The sequence below is a fragment of the Coloeus monedula genome (assembly GCF_965178545.1).
Source record: "Coloeus monedula genome assembly, chromosome: 7".
Lineage (NCBI taxonomy): Eukaryota > Metazoa > Chordata > Aves > Passeriformes > Corvidae > Coloeus > Coloeus monedula.
The window spans coordinates 33151403-33173476 of NC_138787.1; the positions used below are offsets into that span (position 1 = coordinate 33151403).

The window sequence follows — 22074 nt, forward strand, 5'->3', positions numbered from 1 at the left end:
TGTGTGATGGGTGCATGCCTGTGCCATCTCTTGTGCGCTCCCTACAACCAGCTGCAAGGAAAGGTTGAGGTAATTCAGAACTGAATTGCAGTGAGAGTACAAAAACCTGCTCGCAGTTATCCCCTGAAGTGGTGTCACATATTGCATGTGACATCTTCCCACTCACTGATTCCCTTTCAGTGCACCTCTGGTATTCCCTGTGCCGAGAAATTCAGTCCTGCTCAGCATCCGTAGGACATCTCCCACCACTTCTGGCGGGAGCATCTGCAGGGAGACACTGATTGCTTGGCTCCACATAGAAAGCCGAGGCTCTAATCTTCCTCAGCCTGACGTGACTACAAGGCACCAGCCTTTCCAGGAAGGTTTGCCATCAGCTGCTTTCAGTGAGCTGCTTTTTTCCAGGCAGGTTGAGCTAAAGGGTTTTCCAGGCTGCAGCCACGCAGGATTTCTTGTGGGAAAGTGCCATCCTGTGGCGAAGTGTGAAAGAAACGCTGGCTGCATTCCTGCCAGGCACAGCCTCAGACAAATGAAACGTGGAACGTGCTGCAGTAAGGCCACTTGCCCCCTCCCACCCCCACGGTGCTTCAGCTGCAAATCTGCATTACAACAGATCCGTGCATGTTCCTGATTTTCTGGCTTCTTTGGGAGTTTTACCAGTTGCTTCATATTTGCTATTTATTATTGTTCGAGGCACAACTTTTGGTATTTTTCACCACTAGCATGGTCTGGCTAAACAGAGTTCAGAAGTTGGAGAAAATAAAACCAACCCACAACTAAACAGCACCTTGCCAAATGGAGGCTTTGGAGGTTTCATCTCAGAGCAGTCACTGCAGACAGACCCTTGCCATGCTTTTGGCATCAGGCCCAGCCTTGGGCTCTGCAACAAGGGGAGGGATAGGGAGACCCAAGCAGGACCAGGAAGAAAATTTTCCATACAGCTGAGTAGCCAGGGCACGTAGCTGGGAAGGAGAGATGTATTTAAACCCCTTCTCCAGCTAATGTGCATTTATAAAAAAAAAAATTGGAACTACTCTAAGATGCTGAAAGAGATTTGTCCTGGGTGCTCATAGAGCAGTTCAGCTTCTGGGCTTCTATGAAGCGGAAATAGTTTCTTCTGTGCTGGTCTGTCTTTCAAACAAAACATCTTTCTTGACCTTTTAATTCATGAGAATAAGAAAAGAACCCAAGCACTTTTCTCAGCTGTAGCAGTGTTACAATCAAGCACTACACCTCCAGCTCCTATAAACTAAAATCGCTGCTGTACTCTCTGGGCCTCCCTCCAGCAGTAAATGCATTTACACTAAAAACAACTTTGGGGGGAAAAAAAACTACAGTCACTCTGTGTGCTACAGCCCAAACACTTGGGGGGTATCACTTCTCATGGAGGTGAGGGACACCTGCAGCCAACACAGGTCAGGCTGGGCCTTTGCTTTGCCAACCCAGATTTTGATAAAATTGAAATAGACATCTGCAGCATCCACATGGGAGCTGGGATCTCTGTGCCATTTAAAATAGGAAACTAAAAGGCTTGTATCAGAACAGGGGCCTGGCACTGGAGCTGGTTATTCCACCACTTTGCTCCTGTGGGGGAAATAAAAAAATAAACAAAACAACAAGCCCGCAACTAAGTGATGCTAACAACGTATTTCTCCTAATTTTACTGCCACAGGAGTTTTTGTCCTACACAGGGACACCAGAGTTACCAGGCAGGAAGGTTGCACAGCACTACCCCACAGCTGGCAGTAGCAGCCCAGCCCAGCAGTCGCCTCCAGGCAGCTTTTCAAGTAGCAACTCATTCATCCCAACAGTATCTAGCCTTTGGTACAAACATTTGCACAAAATGAAGACATGAGCCTAAACTGACTTGGCAGAGACCTTCGATTTATTCCAAGTTCAGCTGCATGAAAGTATCAGCTTTTAAGCCAATTAAACCTGGAGTCCTACCTCATCTACTGAAATAAAACCAAACTCCTGGAAAAGAGGAAAGTGACCCAAGTTCAGGCAGACTGGAACTGTTTAGTGCTCTTTGCAATTTTCTGTGCAAAACCAGCAGTGCTCCAGCTCATCATGCAGGCAGCAGGACAGTAGAAGTGTAAGTCTCCTTTATAGAATCCTAAAATCAGTAAGTTGGAAAAGGCTGCCTCATCTTTCAGCAGATGGGGAGAGCTGCTCCTGTGTCTTTGAGATTTCATTCTTTAAGAATGCCCAGCCTTCCTGGACTCCTCTGCCCTTCAGCATTGCCCTGCTAAGGGATTCTGTCAGCCAGGCACAGGACAGACACAAAGCTACTCCTAGATATCAGTCCCATTAAATCCTCCTACATAGGTGTGAAATTGCTTTCTTCCTGTAACCTCCCCCGTAACAAGCCTTTGGAGAAGAAAAATATAATCTCCTTATCTGTGGTTTTTTTTTTTTTAAACACTTGCCTCTGCAATTAACCTTTTGGATGCTTTAAGCCCAACCCAACACAGAACAAGGGGAGATCCAAGGGTCAAGATTGCAGAGGGATTTTCTGGAAATGCCTCTGTTTCACACTGCACAGTGTGTGCTCTACACAATCTCTGGGATGACCTACCCAGAGGCTGCTCAGCCCCTCCACCACTCACCAGCAGCAGATCAGATTTGGATCTGGTGTTACAGGTGTAGAACACTGATGTGAGCCATTTCCAGCCAGTCATTCCCACTGTATAAGGCTGATTTTAGTATTATGTCTGGTGTGTTTAAATATTGATGACTCTCCATGCACTCCAAGTCATTAATAGGAGCTATTCATACTTTTTAGCTCTTTTAACATACCCCAAATCAGCTGTGGCTGTGTAACTTCTCTAAAATTACATCTAGAGTACAAAAAAAAAAAAAAAAGAAAACATACTACAAAAAACTCCCACTTACTTCATTAGATCACAGCTAAAAAAAAAAAAAAAAAAAAAAAAATCAATGGTTGTGTAAGGTTGCTATCCCTCCCCTTCTACACAAATGACAAATAGAAGCTTAAAGCAGCTTCCCTGGAGCCTCAGGAAGATGAACACAGAATTTGTGCAACACTTGAGATCTCCCCACAGCTGTGTGTGACAGGAAGAGGAATTCACTCCTTTTCTTTGCACTTGCTCACTGTTAGTTATCTATGTGTCAGAAATTTGAGTTTTTCAAGTGAATTTTAAAGACTCTTCTTTTCTAGAGAGGAAAAAAACTCTTGCCTTAGTTTCAGGCCATTGCAGTGTTTTAAAAAATCCTGTCACTAGAGTATGGTACTGTTGCAGAACCAGGACTGCTGGAAAAGCACAATTCAAATTAACTTTTTTATTTAATGTGTATTTGCCTATTGGTCTTTCTTACCACAGGAATCAGTGTACAGTTATGACTCAAACAGTGACTTACAAAAAAACTACAAAACTGTATCAGTGATAGGGAAGATGTTACTAATAGAGTTTTGTAATGAAATTGTTCAACAATTTCCTGTTTGCACCATTTTCTGTTTGATTCCAGCATGTAAATGTTTTACAATGCTTGCTTTAAAAACACTTTCCCACATTTATCCTTGTTTTGGAGTTACATTTACCAAGTTTTGAAGCTCTGGCAATTGATAAGCGTCTCTGATAAAAATCTGAGGCATCTTTGCAACTCCGAAGAAACCAGATCTCCCTCTTGTGGTCTTCTGTGCAAACAGCCTCAACTCCACCATGGGCTCAGAAGTGCCTAAGGAAGAGTTTTCTCCCATCAACTATCAACAGAAATTGTAAGCAATTCCAATCACTACATAAAGTGCTCTTCCTAGAAAGAATGAGAAAGAGATTGTTTTCACTTTATTTTTATCTATATGGTATTTTCTTGCAGAAAAACCACAGAGATTGAAAACGCAGTGCTGACTCCTGAATAGCACCACCTGCAAGAAAGTGGGGGGAAAAAAGTTACAGAACAAAGTAGATGAACAAACCCAACAGTGGAGGAGCTGTCAGGCTTCTCTAGGTAAGTGCTATCTAGCTGAACACACAAACTGCACCTCTAAAATGCTCACACTTGAGTTACACAAAGCAAATTACATCTCTACCTCACAGACCAACCTCACTCCTCAAAAGCCACAGCAGATATGTAGGGACCCATGCTCAAAACTTCCCATGTCATGAGATTAACAAGTCTGACACCAACATAAAAAGAAATTTTGTGCCTTTATTGGAATGGTGTTAGGCTTTAAATACACCAAATTTTGATAACCTGATTATTTGGTTTAATTAGAAATGACACTACAGAACTGCAATACTGGTCCAACAGTCTTGTCTTTACTTTTTTTTTTTTTTAAAGCAAGAGATAGTATGAAAATGCACCAAGTAATCAGAAAGCACTAGCAGGCATTGGTTAATCCAAGATAGTAGCTTCTTAGTTCCAAAAGCACTCGCATTGTATGGAACCCAGGATTTAGACTGGTCATGATTTGCAAGAGCTAGTTGCATGACTCATGACTTTTTTTTTCTTTTAATTTACTTTCAAGTTGGTCACTGGTAAATTTTTTTCCTCAAATATTACAGTTTCTTTTATTCATATTTTTCCTCAAAGTATAAAAAAGTATGAAATATAAACAAGCTCCTGTATTGCACCCATGAAGGGGTACAACGGAAGCATTAGATAGCTGACTATCTACACACCATCAAATCCCATCAAATTTTGGATAATTCATTAATATACAAAATATCAGGGCACAGAAAGAACTAAAATCCACTTTTTTGTTTTGTTACGCACAGGTTCAAATAATCAATCTAAAGAAAAAACGTGATCATTTTGGCTTTCCACTACATCCGTATGTTGAGACACTTATTAAAATGATCCTGCTTAATTGTGTTTGGTCTTTTCCTTATTGTCAAGTCATGTTTGTTATCTTAATACCAGCCATCAGACAAACAAGTATTCAGAAAGACTCTTCCTCCTCCCCACTTCCCCATCCCTGACCCCTGCAGGGTCAGCTTTAAGACATGACTCCAAACACAGGGTTGTGACGACAGATGCTAGGGCCAATCTCTTCATAATCTTTTTTGGTATGGCATACTTGGTAGAATTCAGGCTGTAAAGGGAAGGAAAAGAACATTAGTGTATGGTATAGACACCTTATTTTAACAATAGCAACTTTTATGTAGCCAGTGGAAAAAAACAAAGATAGCACAGAAATCCTAAAATTAACTTACATCACACATGGCTAAACACCAATGCAAAGAATATATTCTGCCACAAAACTAAAATGCACTATTTAACAACTCACACAAAGCTTTAATTCAGCTTTCATTTGCTCTTCCAAGTCTTCACAGTCTAATGCAAAAAACTTCAGGGCAGGCAGGGAGGGTCTATTTACTACCTGAGGTCTATCAGAAATTCCCCAACCACATTCAATATACAATGAAGGGGTGGTGAGAGCTCCAAAAGCACAGTCAGAATGGCTCAAACATGCTCAGCTTTACAGCTAAACTTACTGTGGAAGCCAGCATTGATCCTCCAAACCAGACTGCATATCTCTGCATATGGTGTGTAATGACTTGGACATCAATGGGCTTCGGCTGCAGAAAGGAGGAGAGAAAAGGAACACATTAAAAGTCACTTCTGCTGGTAAAAACTAGATCTAGTTTTAAAGGAGTGTATATACCAAGCTTACTTTTCATAAATTAGTATTTTCTTAGATACTGTGTATGTAAATTTACAATTACAGCATCTGACTTGCCCTTGTACAGTGAAGAGTAAGAAACGGCTCCTGCTTATAGACCAACAGTTACCTGCTTTATCAGGCATAAAGAGGTACTTGCATTCACACCCATTTTTTTCACACTATGTTCTGATTAATTTATTGATGGACTATTTATTTATGCAGTTATAAGCATTGATCCATACTACCCAGACCTTTCAGAAAAAACACACTTTAGGAGGTTAATTTTTAAGTTTCACATAATTGCTTTAAAAAAGCATCAGTTGCAGATTAAAAGTTTATCCAGGATCAATAGAGTCAGTCATGCTTTTCTAAACTACAGCACTCATTCCAGTCAGCCACAACCTTCATTCCTTGTGTTAATCAAAACTAGCAGTGTATGTAACAGTTTCAAAATTTAATTTGTTTCAGCCCAACTCGCTGAAATTTGAAACAGCATCTAAAAATGTTCTGTAACACATTTGCAAAATTCCAGCCAGTGATTCTTTACCATGCCCAGCACTTCGAAGAAAAGAAGAATCACATCCAATTTCCTTACTCAGATTCTGCTTCCTTACTAAGTGGTAAAAGTCTAGTAAAGAAAACAGAGACTAAATGATGTTTCTTGAGCCAGAGAACTGTGTATGACTGAAATTTCAGAGTTGCCTACCATGGCATATTATAAAGCACTGCTGGGGCTTTAAAGGATTGTTTGAGCTCACCTAGCGAGATTGCTACTAAAAAATAAATGAGGAAAATCACTTCAATTTTGCTTTAAAAGGAAAAAACCACTTTATTTTTCTTCTGCTGCTCTTTTATTTATGTAGAGACAACAGAAGAATGCAACAGGTCAGAAGTCTGAAGTGGAAAAAACACAAATTAAGGATCATGCAGTTTAGTAAAAAAACAAAGTCCCTTGTAGGATAAGATAATATAAGATAATTGAGGAGGGAAGGGACCACATCACATCTCTGGTTTGGCCTCCTGCTCACAGCAGGGTCAGCTATGAAGTCAGAGGAAGGTATTCAGGGTTTTATCCAGCTGAACCTTAAAATCAATAATCTCCTCACATATGTAATGAGGTGCTATCAGGAGTCCCAAAGCCTTCCCTTCTCTAATCAAGGCTCACTCATTCCTCACAGGACACATGCTCCTGACCCTCCTGGTGGCTCAACAATGAGCTTGATTCATCTCTTATCTTTAAGCTCAAAAGACCAAGCACAATGAATTGTAACCGATCAATAAACACCAAGCACAAAGACAGCTGGAGTGGCCAACTGCTGGTATGTGATCAGTGTAAAGGATGAATCTCTGAAAAGCCTCTATAGGAACTTCAAACAAGATAAAGACATTTCAACAAAGACCACGATCATTGCAAGATGTTATTTGCACATTTTCCAGGTAACAGAGGCTTGTTAACTGCATGAGCTGCACAAACCAACCTTCAGTCTGCCACCACTGAGTTCTTCACTAAGTTTCAGTCTGGCATCAACAGTCCTTTTCAAGTCTCGCTGTAAACGGCGACCGAAGTCCCTGAACATGGTTGAGCCTCCAGAGAGGACAATATTCTGTTTTGAACAACAAAATTGGTTAACCACATCTGAAAATGAAGGCCTCCAGTTTTCTGCAGGTCCTAAATTTTAAATATCTAAACACAGTTTTTAAAGCTGCAGTTAGCAGGTATGCTTTTACTGTAAGATTTAAAATATCTAACACAAACATGACACAACATGAATTCACAAAGAGTTTGTCATTAAAATTGGCTGTGCTTTAAAATCTATTTATGTCTTATTACATCTCACCACTTTCACTCAGTTTTTCATTTCCCTAATGAAAAAACACATTCTGAAAATGTCTAAGTGAACAACAAAGCCTTCTGCATATTGGATTCATTTCTAGAAAAATGGTTAATTTTGCTCATTTGGTTTTGGTTTTTAAGAGTTTCAAATATGTACTTTGATAAAAATCACAATTCTTCTAAAACCAGTATATAAAAAAAAGACATTCTAGCTACTGACCTTATATAGAGGACGTCTAACATCAATGGGACAATTCTGAATAACTTCATCTACTACTTCTGAGATTGGTTGTGTAAAGTCAGGATTAGCAAACTGCAATCAAGGATAAAATCAAGACAAGTCAGTGTGGAGGACCATGTATTGCAAAGGAGAAGAGGTAAAGAGGAAACAAGGTAAGAACCATTCTATAATTCTAGAGATGGCATGAAAACTAACAATGGAAACAGCTGGCAAATATTTTTGCTGCCATTTATAAGTACTTTATGTATCAACCAGAATTTTTATAAAAATTAGTAGCAATCAAGAATCAAATCATGCTGGCTTGCAACAATAGCTGGTATCTATTTATAAATAAGGAGAAATGTAAGTCAGGATAACCACTTCCTTACAATTTTGCAAATAGGATTTCTCTGCTATCATCTAAAATGCATCTAAAACAGAAAGTACAGACAATTCAAATCAACTTACCTCAGGATGGAAGAAAATCTCTGGCCCCAGGAATCTCTCATAACCAACATCAATGGTAAATTCTTTCTTTGAGATAGCATTAATTCCAGTATATTGTTTAATCCACTTTGTACCATCTGTGTCATACTTGTTAAATTCTTTTACTAAGTCAGGGCAAACATAACTAAAGCGCTCCTGAAAATTGAATGGATACTGTTAGAACCATCCAAAGTATAGAAATTTCAAAAAGTGTAGTAATTTAAACTTTTAAGAGTAAGTATTAAACTGGAAGATAAAGAATAGGCCTCAAAACAGCTGAACTGACATTTACTGTACACAGGTAGATAATGGCTCTGCTACTACAGATCATTTCTGTGCAGCACTGAAAGCTCTTGCTGAGCTAAATTACTTTTCTTCTGCTTTTCCTCTAAACTTTGATGATTGTGAGAAATTAATTCTGAAGTACATTGAAGAACTGCCAGAGAAACAAAATTTAAGTGTACTTTAGACTGAATGTCTTTCAGAATAGCTTTGTTCTCTAATGTGTATTACAAAAAAGAACACATTAATATTCAGAAAGAATATAGAGCAATTACAGCTCTTTATATGACACATTCAACCAACAGTTCTTCCTACAGAACATTACAATAATAACAGGACAATAACAACAACAATAATGATAATGGAGGGGAAGAGAAAGGGGAGACAACAGGTGAAGAGTGAAGTTCCAGGCCAGACTGAGTATAACCCAACTGTAAACCTTGGGTTTAAGCTATTTCACATTATTATATTATTTAGACATTTTTATATTACTTAGAGCACCATTAGTCAGAGTACAATTATTTTCAAGATATTCTTGCATTTTAAAACCATATATCAAGTTGTGATACAAAATAATCTTCACATCTGCAACATTCACATTACCTTCACTGCTTTAGCTGTTTCCAAGGATTGTTCAGGAGGAATTCCTACTTCTCTCTCCCTCAGCAACTGCTGAATGAAGTACGTGATATCTCTCCCAGCAATTGGAATGTGTTTGATACAGCTGCCAATCACATATCCTTCAGCCTGTAAACAAAATTAATGGGCACAAAGATACTGATAAGAACCACTTTCAACAAAGCTCAGGAGGGAGAGAGAAAGACATGGAGTCTAAACTCCTATCCACTACCTCTGATTCTGAGGCTGAAGCCCTTTAAGACTGGCTCATTTAATTACCACAAATCCAATTCTTCACAGTATAGCCTTACTTTACTTTGCATTGGTTCATAATTCTTACAAGGTTAGAAGGAACAGAAAGGTCACTAGTACATAAGGCAGACAAATCACTATACTCACTATTCCTTGGCCTTTATTTTCTCTTCAAAATGAGGTTACTCTTACCAAAAAGGTCAAGGAACCTTGTTTCATGAAATATTATTTTAGAATAACTGATGTGGCCCTGCAGTCACAGCCACTGACGTAAGACGTTACAATTCCACATGAACCAAAATTAATTTTCTGAAAGCAGGGAGAAAATGCATCATTTCAGCACATGAATTGAGACTGCTTAGAACATCAGACTTGCCCATCCTCACCCATCAACCTACCCTTGCAAGTCACACTCATCCTGGGGACCAGTATCAATGCATTAAAAATATCTGGTCTAAACAAAGAAACCAAGTGTGCAAGGTTGGCCTTCCACCCTACCAGACCTGCTAAATCCAAACAGAATCCAGATATCACACTCATAAAATGCTTAAATTTTCCTATATTCACACATCTTACATTCACACAAAAATGTCTTACTAACATGAAAATAATGTCATAAAAAAAAAAATCTACCGCTATTGTTAACTTCACTACTGAAATAAGCATTTGTTAATTCCTTTTTATCTGTTTTATTATAGAAGTGGTAGAACATTGTTGACAATTTGTTCAACATATTTAAAAATTTCAGAAATCAAATAAATGGCATTCTGCAAAGGAGGTGAATGCGTCAAATGATATAGAATACCTATTCTTATTTCAATTAAAAAAAACCCAAACCCACAAATCAGGAAAAGTTCCACTCTTTTAAAGAGCAACTTGCACTACTAAGTACAATTTAAAAGTTTACCTATAGAAGGTCTGAGGTGTCAGTTGTTCCCTAAGTTTTATTAAAAGTACATTATCTCAGATGAACAGTCTGAACAAAGATTTAGCCACTATATTCCACCAAAATCAGTAAGAAATTGCTACATGGCAGTGTACATTTGACCACCAACAATGCTACTGTTTTTAAAAAAATGTTACTGTGGCATGATAAAGCTTTGTATAGATTTTTGTCTTAAAAACTGTAATCTAACTTCATTTTGAAAATACAAATGTATCTGGTACATAGACATGAATTTAACTCCCCCAGGAAATATAGGCAGAGAAAACTATTCTCAGCCACTTGAAATGAAGAACACTATTAAATATTCCAATTACAAAATTTTGAATATGTACCTTTCTGAAAGGAAATCCATACCTGCAGTAAAACCAATAATTTGACATTAAAGAAACTGCAGCCCTAAGTGTTCCTTATTTAATAAAACATCACACAATCATCCAAGTTTTTGCTTTAGCAACTTGATGTATTGGAACAGATATTCAACACTAACCAACCCTCGGGGTTGTTTTTTTCCAGTCAAGCAGTTTGGGGTTTTTTTCTGCTATATAAACCTCCCTGCTTGTATGGCTGAAGCACTACTAAACACTGGGAACAGATGGAGAAAAACTCTCAAAAACACTACATCTGCTCTCAAATACTTTGTATTATTTCTACTTTATATATAAATGGACTGAGGTAAATGAAATAAGAAGTCATACTTTTTCTACTGATTACTGGAAAGAGCCTATTCACTCTTACCAACAAACCAAATTGGAAATGTGCTAAAGGAATTTTGCCCATCACTTAGCATGGCCTTGGCAACTCACCTTTTAAGGTAACTGACTAAAAGATAATTAGCCCTGCCAAGCTCAGGGTTACAGAAGTTCTTCAAGAGCTTCTGCACTACAAAATGAACCAAACTCACACCCACAGCCCTGCGAATTATCTGAAGTTTTTGAAAACTCCTATCTCTACTTCAGTCTGTGTAGGTGTACGCTTCAGAGAACTCAGAGGACAAATTGTTCTCCACTGAAGCTGTTTGTGCAGCTTTGAGGCACACTTACCACAGGAATAACGTGAGTGACACCATCTCCACTGTCTATAACTGTACCAGTCAGCGTTCGCTCTCCTACTTGTCTCGACGTCCAAGATGCAGCTAAGGCAAGGACAGCCTTGGGAAAAGCCACACACCAAAATCAAAGATTAGTAAAACAGCTGCACTGCAGACCCCACTTTCCACCAGCCCTCCCAAGGACACTCAGACTGACACCCCCATAGTAACTTACAGCATGGAAACTGATTTAATAATATTACATATGTCTACACAACAGCTTAGAAAAAAGAGGATGCACAAATGTAACTTTTGACTCTTGCCTGACGTTTTTTTCAGCCATGCTCAAACATCATTTTTTGTTACTTCATACTGAAAGGGATGCAGTTCTTGGATTAATACAATTACTATGATGTGGTGTGGTTTTTTTATTTACTTCTGATGCAACAGATATTATACTTTACTGCTCAGAAGCCTTCTATGGAGGTAACAGAGTAACAGTATCCAGTGACTACCCACTGAAACACGCAGCGCTGGAACTGCCAACCAGAAGGACCTAAAATATTCCAAACATCACTTACACAACTTTTCACAGTGAAACTAGTTTTAGCCCAAGGAGAAATACTGCAGCTGTGACTTTCAACAGCTGTGCCCTTACCTGAACAGCAATATATAGCCCTGGAACGTTGAAAGACTCAAACATGATTTCAGCAGTATATTCTCTATTTTCTGGAGTATTTAATGGAGGCTCAGTCTGTGAGACAAAAAAAACCAAATCCCATGAGTTTTACTTACATTGAAACTGAACATTTGACTTTAAAAAAAAAATGAACAACTACCAAATCCTAAGTTTTGGAAGATGAGTCATTCAACAACAATAGCATGTAAAAATAGTAATGTACAAAGGGTGCTTTTAAGAATTTATGCAAATTGCATTAAAAGAAAGAAAAACAGAAGTGCAATAAAAACTACAGTATAGTTACTGCTTAAGCATTTACACGGAAGGCCCCCTTTGTGGGTTGGTTAGCTCATTACAACTTTTGATTTCACTTGAAAGAATCAAGGACTATCAAAATATGTCAAAGGATGCAGTTTAGCACATTTAAAGAATGACATTTTTCAGATTTCTCAGTGAAAAGAGCTGCTTTCCTTCAGAAGGCAGCCACTCTAACACAAGATATGCTCAGCTGTAGGAATGTACTCAAGTGAGAGAAGCTGAACAACATAAAACATACCATAATAGTGTGCTATAGCTTTCATTGAACAATCAAACATACTCAAGGCTCTACTCTGAAGGAGCATTTTGGATAGTACTACAGAATATCTGAGAGGAAAAAAAATACCACTTTTCCATTGCAGCAACTGGGTAACAGGAGGGGAAAAAGAGGAGGGAGTCAGACTCTTCACAAAGGTGTTGGAACAAGGGGCCAGGGACACAAACTGCAATGTGGGAAATCCTAAGCAGGTATTGGGGGGGGGGAAAGGTAACGTAAAGGGGGTCAAATATTGGAAAATGGAACCAGGGTTGTTATGGCATCTTGATCCTTGGAGATATTCACAGATTGTATGGACACAGCCTTAAGCAACTGGACCTAATTACTGCTTCAAGAAGATGAAGGCATTTGAACAGGTATGGCCAACACCTCTCATTCCAAACTTGGGTCTATAAATATCACACTAAACCAAATTGCCTATTTCAATGGCCTTAAATAAAATACTAAGGAATAGCAAATGCTTCAGAATAACACTGAGCTTAATTTAGATCTAATCAGCCCAAGTATGACAATCAACCCTTCCAGTTTCACAGAAAATAAAAGACAGACATTTACTCTCTAGATACTTCATCCAGATGGCAGTACTGTAAAAACAAAATAATTGCAATTATGTAAAGTCAAAACACAAGTATTTTTTTTGTCTTAAACCTATAAACTTGAGATTATTGAATTCAGTGGAGAAGTAAAAGAAAAAGGTCATGAATCAGACAATTTGGAGGGAAATGAGAAGAGAACAGAAAAATGTTTGCTGTTCAGACACAATAACATTTTTAGAAAATTAAAGAACCTGGATGGCTTAAGGCCAAGTCAAGAAAGCTGCAGGCAATTTATTTACTTTAGTTTTCAAAAGATGCATATTTATATTTAAGAATTTACATAAATCAGCACATTGTTATTCATCATACAATTTCTTAAGCAGGGCATAAATTTACCTACCAAAAGAAAATAATGGTCCTCAGGTTCTGCCCTTAGATACTTAAAGATTACTTGCTCCATAAACCTCTCCATCAAGTCCCAGTCTTCAACTATACCATGGCGGATAGGCCACTGTTGGAGAAAAACATCAAATTATAATTGGAAAGAAAAGGAAAAAAAAAGAAACAAAAAAACCCCAAAACCAAACAAAAAATCTGCTTTCAGCTGCAATAAAAGTATATGATCTACACAGGCAAGAAACCCTGCTTTAAGCCTCCCCTATTCCCATGTGACACCTATTCAAAATTCTGATTCCAGCCATGAGTAGCAGAGACAACACATTGCATTTTTCTCAGTACTGCAGATTGGTGGCACTGGGATAAACCAGAAGTTCCCCCAGCCCAGTGCCCCACTCTGATGCTGCTGACAGAAGTTGTCAAGGAACAAGAGAATGTGGCATTTCTGCTTCACATCCTCCCAGCCTCACTTATGAGGAAATATATATATACATATATATATATATTTTCACAGTGTTTTGCAAATTCCCACAGGCTCCCCAAGGTCAACAAAACTAATACCAAAGCTTATTTTAGAATGAATAAGATTTAAGTTAACCAAAAAGCATTCTTAATATTATATTTACTGTACATGTGATGCTTGCTAAACAGTATTGAACAATTATTTTTTAAATTTCTCTTAATACCTTGGTTGCATAAGTTGGTTTTTCTATTGCTTCGTCCCCAATAAAGAAGTCTAAATCATCCACACCTTTCAAAACCCTCCTCTGTGCTTGATCGACCACTTTTGCTGACTCTTTGATAGCAATACCTTCAACAGAGAACACAAACATTATTGTAGGTCACATATCCTGCACTGAAAAAAGCAAACCTACACTGATAAAAGATAATACTGTAATCACAGTCATCCTTTGTTTCAAGCATAACTCAGAAAAGCTACACAGAACAACAGATAATTTGACTTCCAGTCACGGGTAAGCATGGTAACGACTTAAAAAGTTAACACAGTAACAGGCTTAAAGACAAATTTAATTGTTAGACACTCAACATGCAATCAGGAAAATAAAATATAAAAATAATCACTAAAGATATCCCTACAGAGCTCAGATTTTATTCAACAAATGAGCTAATTTTCCACACACTCCAATAGTAACAATAACAATTTTTATTATTAGTGCTATTCTTTTAAAAAGAATCACTCCCCAGGTACCAGCACTACAGCACCAGCAATATCTGCTGCATTTTTTCAAATCTTAAACACAATCCTTCACCCAGATGACGAAATTCATATATACAAGCAGCATGAATATCAGCCTCGACTGTTCTAAGGTTGTCCTCCAAAAGCTTTTTCAATGGCAGAAATATTTTTACAGTTCTCACCTTCAGCAAGAAGTTATATTTGCTTAAAACTAAGATTAAAAAAAACTTATGAAAACAGCTGCAGTCTCAAGCCCAGCAGCCAGGGCAGCACAGCTACAGGATCTGGCAATCAGCAGCCTGCTAATGGGTAAAGCACCCCGAGTTCATTGATCCTCCCCATCCTCCTCCCTCCCCTTCCCACACAGAACAACACAAGCAGAGCCAGAGAAACCAAGAAGTTGAATATTGTGAAAGACTGAACAGGATGAAACAGAAGTCATTATTCTGAGCTCTTCAGGAAGAAAACTGAATCATACTGCAACTTCTGTAGCTGCTTACAGGAGAGCAGAGAGGAAGCAGAAGGCTGGAGGAAGCCAAATAGAAAGGGGGTAGATGGGAAGCAGAAGCTAAAATCACAGGGAAGGAAATGTCGCAAGGCAGGTGCTTGCTGCAAGTCAAGAGAAGAGTCTTGACAAATATTTTCAGGTCATTGTTACAGAGCTTCCACACCTGGGGAAATTTTTGGTGTGTTCTCTTCAAGAACTTTCAGGTAAAATCCATCACTTGCCTCAGGATCACATCAACTTTCAAGCCCAACTAGTTTCACCCTGTTACAAGCCTAAAACAAGATGGGAGCTCTCAAATATTTTTCTGCCCTCGAGGCCAGCTTGTCCAGCCCTGCGTTTGAAAGGCAGAAATTAGGAGCAGACAACCTGAATCAAGAATCATATCCTGAAAATACAAACAAGAAAATAAATCTTGCTGAAACCTCAGCTGCTGTGGCTGAGGATGGGCAGCACTCCAACAGTACCCAGAGCAGTTGCCTTTGGTTTGCTTGGCACAAGAATTAAGAGCTTTTAGGGGAAAAAAAAAAAAAAAGAAGAACATCCTTGCATTGAAGCAATTTTTGTGCTGAAACACTATTCAAGCCAGTTTTTTCTTTTAGAAGTAAAGCAAAGGCCAACAGCTATCACAGATTAACTGAAATAATGAAAAATCAAGGGAACTACTGGGTAATGGAAAGAAGGTGACTCCCATTTTAACATACAGCAGGAAAAACCTGATTAAGTGAATAAAAATCAAGCAAAATTAATGATCTAAGATCTAAAAAGCAGCCAGGGAAGAAAGCAGTGAACCCAAGCCTCATCAAAAAATTGGCCCAATATATTCTCATTTACTTCACTTTTCATGCAAGCATTTATCATCCCTACAGAAGCATATTCAGAATTAAATCAAGAACATACCATAAGGAGATAAAAATTTGTTAAGAGCAGTAGTGAATAAGATAAGCTGCAAGTGAACAAGGCACAAGGAATGCTGCTCAGACCTGTTTAACAGCAAACACTAATTTTAGAGAATCAACCTGATAAAATGCAGCTGCCACTATTGGAAGTCAAAGGAGAAACCAAACCATTTTTCCACTGGGAATAATATTAAGGAACTTATAGACACCAAAGAGCTTTTTGTAACATTTTACTTTGAAACTAGGTACTGCTGTACTCTATTTTCGTTTCTCTAATGTGGATTAACCCAGTGCTACTTTATTTCATTCGAGGCAGAGGATTAACACAAACTCATGCAGTTACTGGAATATCTAGCTTGGATTGCAGTACAAATGAGAAAAATGTCTTTTTTATTGAGAAAATTGCAGTCAAGGGCCATTTCAGCTGTAGAAGCATCTACACTGAGCATCCTTTTTTTCAACACCCCACACTATATCAAAAGGCTGTCAAAAAATCTCATTTCCCCTCCTTCTCTTCTACTTTAATAGCATCCCTGTTGGATAAATTTCTCTGCTTAACGATCTGACAAGTCATTCCATTCCCAGTGTTTAAAGTGTCATGATACTACTTCTTTTTTGGAACAAGAAAGTGATCTTCAAATTAAATAAACCAAATCTAAAGATGCAGAAAAAGTATGTATGTAAAGTCTATTTATCTGAAATTAAATAACCACTTGCCCACTTATAATTTAACAACTGCTATGAAGTTTAAATAGCAATGTAAGGGCTTTTCCAATATTTAGAAACTTTTTATATCTAATGTTAGATTAGCTTTTGTGTGAAAAGCAAAACTGTACTGTTTTACATGACACGAAGTAAACTTAATGAAGTTGATTTGAAAAACCAAGTAATCTAAGAAATATCTATCTGAAGCCAAAACAGAAGACACAGAAAGGATTCTCTTAATCCATTCCTTGTTCTCATACAAGTGAATTAGCCTTACCTTTCCACAAAAAGTACTTTCTGAAGTATGTTTCTTAGAAATATTAACACTATTAACAGAGCCTGAACTATCAAGTTCTATTTTACAGTGACTGTGCTGAAGCAGTATTAGCTCCAGCTCTCTTCCTGTTGTATTTGCAAGGAAAACTGGGTGTGCTAATTATTCCTTTTCACCAGGATGTAATCCGTGATTACTTTGGCACAGATGAACAATGACGAACTGCCAAGTGGTGAACGAGGTCAAAAGGTGAAGCATTTCTAAAGGAAGCTGAGTGAGTTCCACTCTCTGGATTAGGAATGTATCTCTTCAAGTGGGAGAAAGAGTTCAGAAGACAGGGAGCAAATAAATAAGCTATTCTACATGGGAGGAAAAACTGACATTTTCTTCTTGCTGTATTTGCAAAGCACAGTAAATTAACATAGCTGTAATACTGACAACTACCAGGCAAAGAGAACATTTTAAACCCTAGAGATATTAAACCACACAGTTTTATTTCTCTTTTCCTATTATAGTCAGAGTTTTACCAGAAAAAAATCACTAAACGGCAAAGAACCTCCAAAAAAGTAAATGTAGCCATGCTACTGGATTTTTACATTATTTCAATGTTCAACAAATTAGCCTAACCATTACTATCCTTTTGTAATGAATGTATCTTTCTAAACTGAGTATCCGTAGTAAAACAGAAAAGCCACATTATTACTCTGCGTCACCTCTCAGAGGTCAAGTCACTCTTTTTAATGTCGTTTTTTTGGGGTTTTTTTTTACATGCCAGGTTACAGAAACTCCAACAGTAACTTCAGCATTGATACACACTAACAAATACTTACATGAAGGGATAATGAACTGTGGTTCAGTATTACCCGCATATCCAAGCTTTGTATACCTGTTGAGGAAAAAAAAAAAAAAAAAAAAAATCAGTTGTAATATTTAATACCACAAATAACAAAGACATCTCCCCTTTTTAATGAACAGACCACTCGTCACATACAACAGGGACACCACGCTGACTTTTCTTTAAAGATGAACAAACTAAAAAGGACTAAGGCAAACTAAGAATTGCTCTCTTTTAAAGTATAAGACAATGCTTCCTGCCACAGATCAAGAATCATTGCTAACTTCTACTCTAATAGCATTTTACTACAGAACACAAAGTATGTCATTCAATCTATGAATATTTCGGAATATAACTTTGTCAGAGCAGTTCTTCCCTGCTCAGCAGGTAGCATTTCTATAGAAATATTTTCATGTAATTAGTGGTAGTGGTAGAAGTGTTTTTGCAATTCCTAACTGTAGGGAGGAAAAGCTGCCCTGCCCATGGACTGCCAGCTGGGCTGGCCATCCTCATGTCACAAGCAGCTGATAATGACAGGCTGTAGCAAAAGACATCTCATTTCACAAATGGAAAATAGTGTTAAAATGTGTCTAATAAGAGTAAAGAAAACAAGAGGAAATGAACTATGTGCCTCCACTCAGACTCCAGACTGTGCTATGGATATATATATTATCTTTGTTATCATTATGTATGAAAACGGAAGAAATTAACAAAGCATTCATGAAAAGTAGCTACAAAACTCAAGGTACCAAAACCAGCTGCTAGAAATGTTGTCACCAAAGCAGCACAGGAAAATTCTAAACCATGCAGACCAAAAAGCCCTGCTCCAACTCAAGAGTTAGAGCCTACCCACATGTTTTTAACAAACACAGACGTGACAAAGTTCTCATTTTCTTTGTACAGTCAGGCAGCTGCACTAAATTATCATCAGCAAAAGCATGAATGCTGTAGTAGCACCTCTACAGCTTTCAGCACTCTTGATGTAAACCTGGAAGATGTTAGGAGGTGTAAGGCAGGAGTAACTTCACCAAACCATAAATTCACAGCAGTAACTCAGCAAGAGGCTGGGTTCCCCAGGCTGGGAGAGGAGAGCTGCTGCAGTAGGTCTGGCTGCGATGCCTCTCACGCTGCAGGGAGCAGCTCATGCACGTGCCCAGAAACACCTACACAGCTTCTATCACCCACCAGCGCTGGGCCAAGACACAGATCCTCGGAGGGAAGGTGGGTTTCTCTCTCAATAACAACGTGGTTGGCACAGGACCTCTTCTAGCACCAAAAATACTTTGCAAGAAATGTGTTTTCAAAGCTGTAAACGCCATCTTGCGTGTAACACACTGTAACTGTTGTGAGTAGCCACACACAAACTTGACTTCGTACCAATCAACAGGAATGTTTACTGGAAAAGAAAACTTCACAGCCAAAAGATGATAAATAATGAAAAAAAGAAGCTAAATATCAGAAAGAATTTCACACTTCATGAAGACATCTGCATTAGGCCCTGTACATGCCTCAACTAGGGACACACAACTTGGATTTTGCTCATTCAAGTTTGTTTTTTAACTTTCTTCTTAAAGATCTACTTCCCAAAAGAAATAGCAAGAATTTCACAAACTGGTGCTTCGGTAATCTATCACGCAGAGTAAAACTATTCACTGTATTTATAGTGTTTTAAGAGGCTTTTAGTGCCACAATTACTAAGTAAACCAGCAAATACTGACTCACTCCCTCTACCTTCCCCTGCAAACCACAACAGTGGCATGTAAATTTTAAAGCTAAATCTACACAAGAACTTTGGAGTCTGAATGCTACATAAACCTACACCTAGGTTAGAAGTGTTTTTTAACAGTTAAAACTGTTTGATTATTAAACTCAGTATTTCAAAGAAAGCAAAAGCTGAACTGTTGCAGGTAACTGGCAGCTTAGTTGCTTGTGGGTGGGAGTTTGCCCAGCACACACACAGCCAGCAGACTGAAAGAAAAACAGTCTCATGAAAGATGCATTTTACATAAAAAGAGTGTATTCAGACATAAAATCAGCATATATAAAAATACTATGGCCTACTCAGCAAGAAGTGTACTGACTCAGGGAAAAAAAAAGTAATGCATTTTTAGGCTTCCAAGAAAAGAAACAGGAAAAAAACCTGCATGACTTTTGGTCTCTGAATATTAGAGCATTGTATCAGCAAGTCTCCAGCGCAGTGCCCTACACAACACTTCACATCTCTCATGTACAAGACTTCATTGCATACCTGGAACTCCAGCATTGCTGGCACATGGGTCAGGGAGGGACCCCCTGCTCCCCTGGGAGCCTCAGGCCCACAGCACAGCCAGGGACCATGGTACAACACATTATAAACACTAAACCTGATTTTCATAACTAAATGCATATAGAGATACTCTTGAGTTAAAATGAAGTCTAAAAATGTGATAGGTGAGGCAAAAAGCTACAGTAAAACTGAATGAAAGTTGATAAAAATCTTCAATTCACCAAATGCACAATCTAGTAACAGTGGGATTCTTTACAAATGAACTTTTGCAGATAGGAGGCTTTATTCTGACTGATCAGATCTATTCTACCACTGTCACTTGAAGTAAACATTTAAATTGCATGAAAAGAAGGATACTATAGGCAATCCAGATTCCACAAGGAGCTCATACATGGCAACGTGTGTCTGACTAATGAATGATTCACAGGGGAACAAGGCACACCCCATCTTCTTCAGGGCAGGAGTTATTGCTGCTACAGGAAAAGAATCCTGATAGTAGAGCTATCATAAGGCAGTACCAATACTGGATCACAGTTTTCCACAGAACACCCTTTGTCTTGCTGCACAGCACTGAAGAGTGGCAGGAGGGATTTGCATGGAGACAGGCAGGCACATGCCGCTAATGAGACATGGACTCAGCTTTCCCATATGGAATTTGGGACATTCAGCAGTAAGAGCACAAGGCACTGCACATAGGAGTGTAATGGTATAAGCTGATTTCTATTAATATCTGTAACACAAAACTGATTTACAAAATCCCAAAGGTGAAGGCCTTGATTGTTCAAGTGTTTTCCTTTATTTCTCCATGTTCAGCTCCCTGAAATGTTTCTGTAGACCTAAAAGCTCATTAAAAAAAAAAAAAAAAAAAAAAAAAAAAGGAGAAAACCCCTAAGAAACAGTCAGGCAAAAAATTTGTTGGGTAATCATGACCTTCAGCTTTATTTCAGAAAATCAGCTACAGAGTATCCAAGAGCAGCACACAAAGTCCCTACACATGTGCCTGTCTGTACATGGAGAACCACACACACACCCCCCCTCCCACACTATCTCTCAGTATATACATATAGGTACGTACATGCATCTATCTGATACTCCCCACTGACTTCCCTGTAACACCTTCTCCAAAAGGCAACACCACTCTCTAGTCCACACAGACATGTGACAAACAAATCACGATATTTTTGTAATGGACATTCATAGCACAAACAGGTTTGGGAGAGCAACTAATTAAGGTTCCTTCTGAGTTAACACTACTAACCCATATCTCACCTATCAGTGGAGAAATATCTCCAGCATGTGATCATCACCCTCAAAAACTCACATCCTGAAGCTGCACAGCAGCTCTGCAGTCTCTGCCTGAGAGCTCTCTGGAAGGACAGCCAAAGGGCTTCCCACAACGTTCTCAATGGCACTAATGGGATTTCTTACATGTGCTCTCTCACCTAGAATAGACATTTCCGAGGCTATGACACGAAAGCAATGTCACTGGAAGGTTACTTATGCATTAGTCACACAGACAATTTTAAAGCCAAAAGGAAACAGTGCTGAGGGTAAGAACGAGGATGTCATTACCAGAACCTCCATCTGCAAACCACAAACTCTGACCACGTGCCTTTGCTCCACTGCTTCCCTGCCCAGAACAAATGCCATTCTCCCAAGTTATACACCCTAATTCAAGCACAACTGTAATTTTAACAAAAGTGAGGAACAGAGGGACAACTGCTTCGTGAGCAATGAAGTTGTCCAGCTGCTCCTGGAAGTAACACAGAGCTGGGGCGGGGTCCAACATGAGCTGTGTCATTTCTCTGACAGGTCCACACAAAGACAGGAGTTAACCAAGCACAAGCAGAAAAGAGCACTCGAGGACAAGCATCACCTGATCTCCAACTCCTAGA

General features: G+C 38.6%; 1 protein-coding gene across 1 annotated transcript in view; it reads right to left on the bottom strand.

Annotated features, from left to right (window-relative positions):
• Nucleotides 1-3660: 3660 nt before the first annotated feature.
• ACTR3 (actin related protein 3) overlaps nucleotides 3661-22074 on the bottom strand; it is a 29432-nt gene continuing 11018 nt past the window's right edge. Inside the window, exons 2-12 of the mRNA XM_082284888.1 lie at nucleotides 17909-17964; nucleotides 14184-14308; nucleotides 13502-13612; nucleotides 11950-12045; nucleotides 11305-11412; nucleotides 9052-9195; nucleotides 8149-8322; nucleotides 7681-7773; nucleotides 7105-7230; nucleotides 5457-5540; nucleotides 3661-5053 (exon numbers count right to left, since the gene is read on the bottom strand). Coding sequence (XP_082141014.1) covers nucleotides 4958-5053; nucleotides 5457-5540; nucleotides 7105-7230; nucleotides 7681-7773; nucleotides 8149-8322; nucleotides 9052-9195; nucleotides 11305-11412; nucleotides 11950-12045; nucleotides 13502-13612; nucleotides 14184-14308; nucleotides 17909-17964 — 1213 coding nt within the window. The 3' untranslated portion in view covers nucleotides 3661-4957. The remainder of the gene's footprint in view (nucleotides 5054-5456; nucleotides 5541-7104; nucleotides 7231-7680; nucleotides 7774-8148; nucleotides 8323-9051; nucleotides 9196-11304; nucleotides 11413-11949; nucleotides 12046-13501; nucleotides 13613-14183; nucleotides 14309-17908; nucleotides 17965-22074) is intronic.